The following is a 4314-nucleotide window of genomic DNA, read 5'->3' as shown; positions in this document are numbered from 1 at the left end:
TTTCAAAAAAGGAAAGTTATAAATAAAAATCCTTATGAATATATATATATATAATATATATATATATATATATGAAAGTACCTTGATATATATATAAAGTCATCAACAAAATATTTAAACAAAATTCAGCAATGTAGAAAAGAATACTCCACCATATCAGGGCATGGCTTATCCAAGGAATGTAAGATTAGCTCACCATTTGAGCATCAGTTAATATAATTTGCCACATTAATAAATAAACAAAAATCACATTACTTCAATAGATGCAGAAGGTGCATTTCACAAAATTTAATACCAATTCATAATGAAAGCTCTTTGTGAACTAAGAATAGAAACAACTTCTTTATGCAGATCGAAAGCTTCTAAGAAAAGTCTAGTTGGATCAGATTAGCTGGTGAAAAAATGAAAGTCCTCCCTAAGGACTGAGGAAGAGACTAAGATGTCAACTGTCACCACTCTCCATTATCATACAGCATGGAGTTAAAGCTCTGGTACAGTGCACTAAGGTAAGTAAAAGAAATAAAGGACAGAACCGCCGAGGGAGGAGGCGGTGGAGGAAGAGGTGGAGGCTGGCGGTGGTCGCAGCGGTGGCGGAGGAGGCGGGTATGAATCAGCTGCAGGAGGAGACATGGCCAACATAGTGGTGCACCGAATCAAGCCGGAGTTCAAGGAGGTGCTGAAGAGCGAGGAGTCCTGTATATTGGCATCTAAAGCTTTTTGACTGGCCAAAGAAGAGAGAAAATCAAATTAAAGTAGTTCTTGTAGATGAGAATTTTACAGAATTAAGAGGAGAAATAGCAGGGCCTCCAGACACACCATATGAAGGAGGAAAATATCAACTAGAGATCAAAATACCAGAAACATATCCATTTAATCCCCCTAAGGTCCGGTTTATCACTAAAATATGGCATCCTAATATTAGTTCCGTCCCAGGGACTATTTGTTTGGATATCCTGAAAGATCAATGGGCCGCAGCAATGACTCTTCTCACAGTATTATTGTCATTGCAAGCACTATTGGCAGCTGCAGAGCCGGATGATCCACAGGATGCAGTAGTAGCAAATCAGTACAAACAAAATCCTGAAATGTTCAAACAAACAGCTCGACTTTGGGCACAGGTGTATGCTGGAGCACCAGTTTCTAGTCCAGAATACACCAAAAAAATAGAAAACCTATGTGCTATGGGCTTTGATAGGAATGCAGTAATAGAGGCCTTGTCTTCAAAGTCATGGGATGTAGAGACTGCAAAAGAATTGCTTCTGAGTAACTGAGGCCTAGAAAGAGCTGCTGATAGTCCAGCTTGCCTCTTCTCCAGGAGCATCAACATCTGTTATTTTTAGGATTCTGAATAGATTTCTTTTAAACTGGCATTCTTGCCTAATGATGTTATCTAGGCAACCATCGGAGACTGAAAACAAAAATCCCTCCTCTGCAAATAAAGCTAATTAAACGTCTGTGTAAATTTAAAAATAAATAAATAAATAAAGGACATACTATTGGAAAATATGAAATATATTTACAGAATATATGTTGTCTGTGTAGAAAATTCTAAGGAATCAAGGCTAAGGATGTAACTCAGCAGTAGAACACATGCCTAGCAAGCACAAGGCCCCGAGTTTGATCCCTAACACTGTAAAAGGAAAATAACACTGCATATAATTTCAGTGTGGTTAGTGATGCCTTAAAAGCCCAGCCTGAGGTTCAAGGAAGAAAGGAAGGAAAGAGAGAGAGAGAGAGAGAGAGAGAGAGAGAGAGAGAAAGGAGAGAGGGAGAAAGGAGAGAGGAAGGAAGGAAGGAAGGAGAAGAAGGGAAGGGAAACAAGATGAGACAAGACAGAGAGAAAGGGGAGAGGGAGGGAGTGAAAGAGCTAAGGAATCTACAAAATGAGCTAAAACACTGATAAGTAAATTTAACAAAATCATTAGATATCAGGCTAATGTGCACAGGAAATTTAACCCCAAAATATGGCACATTGGCACACTGGATATTTTAAGGTAAAGGAAATTGAGAGGAATTGAGAAAAATCATGGAAGCAGAAATCCTTCTCTGAACTTCTTTTCTTCTTTCTCCCCTAAAGCATATTCTCTGATCTACCTCTCCTGTATGTACATCCTAAAACCCTCATTCCAAAGAAATCCTGCCCCATACACAGAGTTCACAAAGAATAGATATTACTACATTGCCCTCGGGTTATTACCATTAAGTTATAAACCAATTTTGTTCAATTGTACTTCCATACTACTATCCACTCTTCATCAAAGTATAAAAATACAGCTTTCCTCAGGTCTTCATTTCTGAAGCCTCTCATGTCACGTAATATTTTTGTTAAATAACCTGGTTATGCTTTTCTCTTCTTAACCTGTGTTTTGTTATAGGGGTATTTGCCATGAGCCTTGTGATGGGTAAGAAAAAGATTTTTTCTTTCTCCACACAATGTACAATTACTGTATATCACCAATAAGCCATTTGAATTGAAATTCAAAAACAATAAGATTCACAGTAACATAAAAATCAAAACAAATCAGGAACAAGACAAGGATGTCAACTATCACCACTCCTGTTCATTATAGTCTTAGAAACATTAGCCACAGCAATTTGACAAGAGAAAGAAATAAAGATAGGAAATGAAGAAGACTGTCATTACTTGCAGATGACATGATACTCTATATAGAAGACCCCAAGAACTCCACCAAAAGTCTTCTAGACTTAATAATCAAATTCAGTAAAGTAGCTGGATACAAGGTCAACACACAAAAATCAACAGCTTTCCTCTGCATGAACAACAGACTGACTGAGAGAGAAATAGGGCAAACAATTTCTTTCACAATAGCATCAAAGAAACTGAAATATGTAAGAATCCACCTAACAAAAGAAATCAAAGACCTCTTCTCTGAAAACTATAGCACTCTGAAAAGAGAGATTGAAGACAATATCAGAAAATGGAAAGACATCCCTTGCTCCTGGGTAGGGAGAATAAACATAGTGAAAACTTCCAAAGCTGCTATATAAATTCAATGCAATCCCCATTGAAATTCCAGCAGCATACTTCATGGACCTTGAGAAAACAATCCAAAAATTCATTTGGAACAAGAAGAGACCTAGAACAGCAAAAGCAATTATAGGCAACAGAGACATGGCAGGGGGTATCACAATACCCAACTCAAAACTATACTACAAAGCTACTGTGATAAAAACAGCATGGTACTGGCAAAGAAACAGACCTGAGGACCAATGGAACAGATTAGAAAATGCAGAAACAACTCCAGATGCACTCAGCCATCTCATCTTTGACAAAGGAGCCAAACATCCTCACTGGAGGAAAGATACCCTTTTTAATAAATGGTGCTGGAAAAATTGGGTTTCAACTTGCCAAAGATTAAAACTAGACCTATATCTCTCACCATGCACTAAACTACAATCAAAATGGATTAAAGATCTAAATATTAAAACAGAAACACTGAATCAGCTGGAACAGAGGTTAGGTAAAACTCTTGAAGACATTGGGGTAGGAAAAGGCTTTATGAACCAAGCCTCAGTTGCCTGTGAACTAACACAAACAATCAACAAGTGGGATTTCTTCTTATTAAAAAGCTTCTGCACAGCAAAAGAAACCACCAACAGTGTGAAGAGACAACCCACAATGTGGGAAAAAATTTTCACCTGCTATTCCTCAGACAAAGGTCTACTTTCTAGAATCTATAAAGAACTTTAAAAAAATCATTCCTCCCAAATTTAAAGACCCAATCTGAAAATGGGCATCTGAAATGAACAGGCATTGCTCAGACAAAGAAGTAGAAATATCAAATAAACATATGAAAAAAATGTTCAACATCACTGGTCATTTGAGATATGCAAATGAAAACAATGCTGAGATTCCACCTCACTCCAGAAAGAATGGCTGCTATCATAAAATCAACCAATAACAAATGGTGGCGGGGCTGTGGGGAAAGAGGAACCCTGCTCCACTGCTGGTGGGAGTGTAGACTGGTTCAACCACTATGGAAATCAGTATGGAGATACCTCAAAGAACTAGGACTGGAAGTCCCATTTGACCCAGCTATTCCCCTATTGGGTATCTTCCCAAAAGAATTAAAAGTATCATACCACAGTGATATATGTGCACCCATGTTCATAGCAGCACAATTTGTGATAGCTAAAACTTGGAAGCAGCCCAATTGCCCATAATCTGGAGACTGGATAAAGAAAATGTGGTGGGGTTTTTTTTATAAAATGGAGTACTACTGAACCATAAAAAATGAAAAATTGGAGACATCTATAGCTAAATGGATACACATTGAGGCGATAGTCTTAAGT

At 37.8% G+C, this 4314-nt stretch overlaps 1 protein-coding gene across 1 annotated transcript; it reads left to right on the top strand.

Moving 5' to 3' along the window:
- The first annotated feature begins 786 nt into the window (after nt 1–786).
- Nucleotides 787–1359, top strand: LOC101705446 (ubiquitin-conjugating enzyme E2 K). The gene has a single exon (XM_021237975.2). It carries the CDS (start codon nt 978–980, stop codon nt 1269–1271), a length of 294 nt encoding a protein of 97 aa, XP_021093634.2. The 5' UTR covers nt 787–977; the 3' UTR covers nt 1272–1359.
- The last annotated feature ends 2955 nt before the right edge of the window (nt 1360–4314 follow it).

This window comes from Heterocephalus glaber, unplaced genomic scaffold (genome assembly GCF_053883595.1).
Source record: "Heterocephalus glaber isolate CG9 unplaced genomic scaffold, H.glaber_assembly_v1.0 deba00001593, whole genome shotgun sequence".
NCBI classification, from domain to species: domain Eukaryota; kingdom Metazoa; phylum Chordata; class Mammalia; order Rodentia; family Bathyergidae; genus Heterocephalus; species Heterocephalus glaber.
This window is presented reverse-complemented; position numbering and strand designations above follow the sequence as displayed.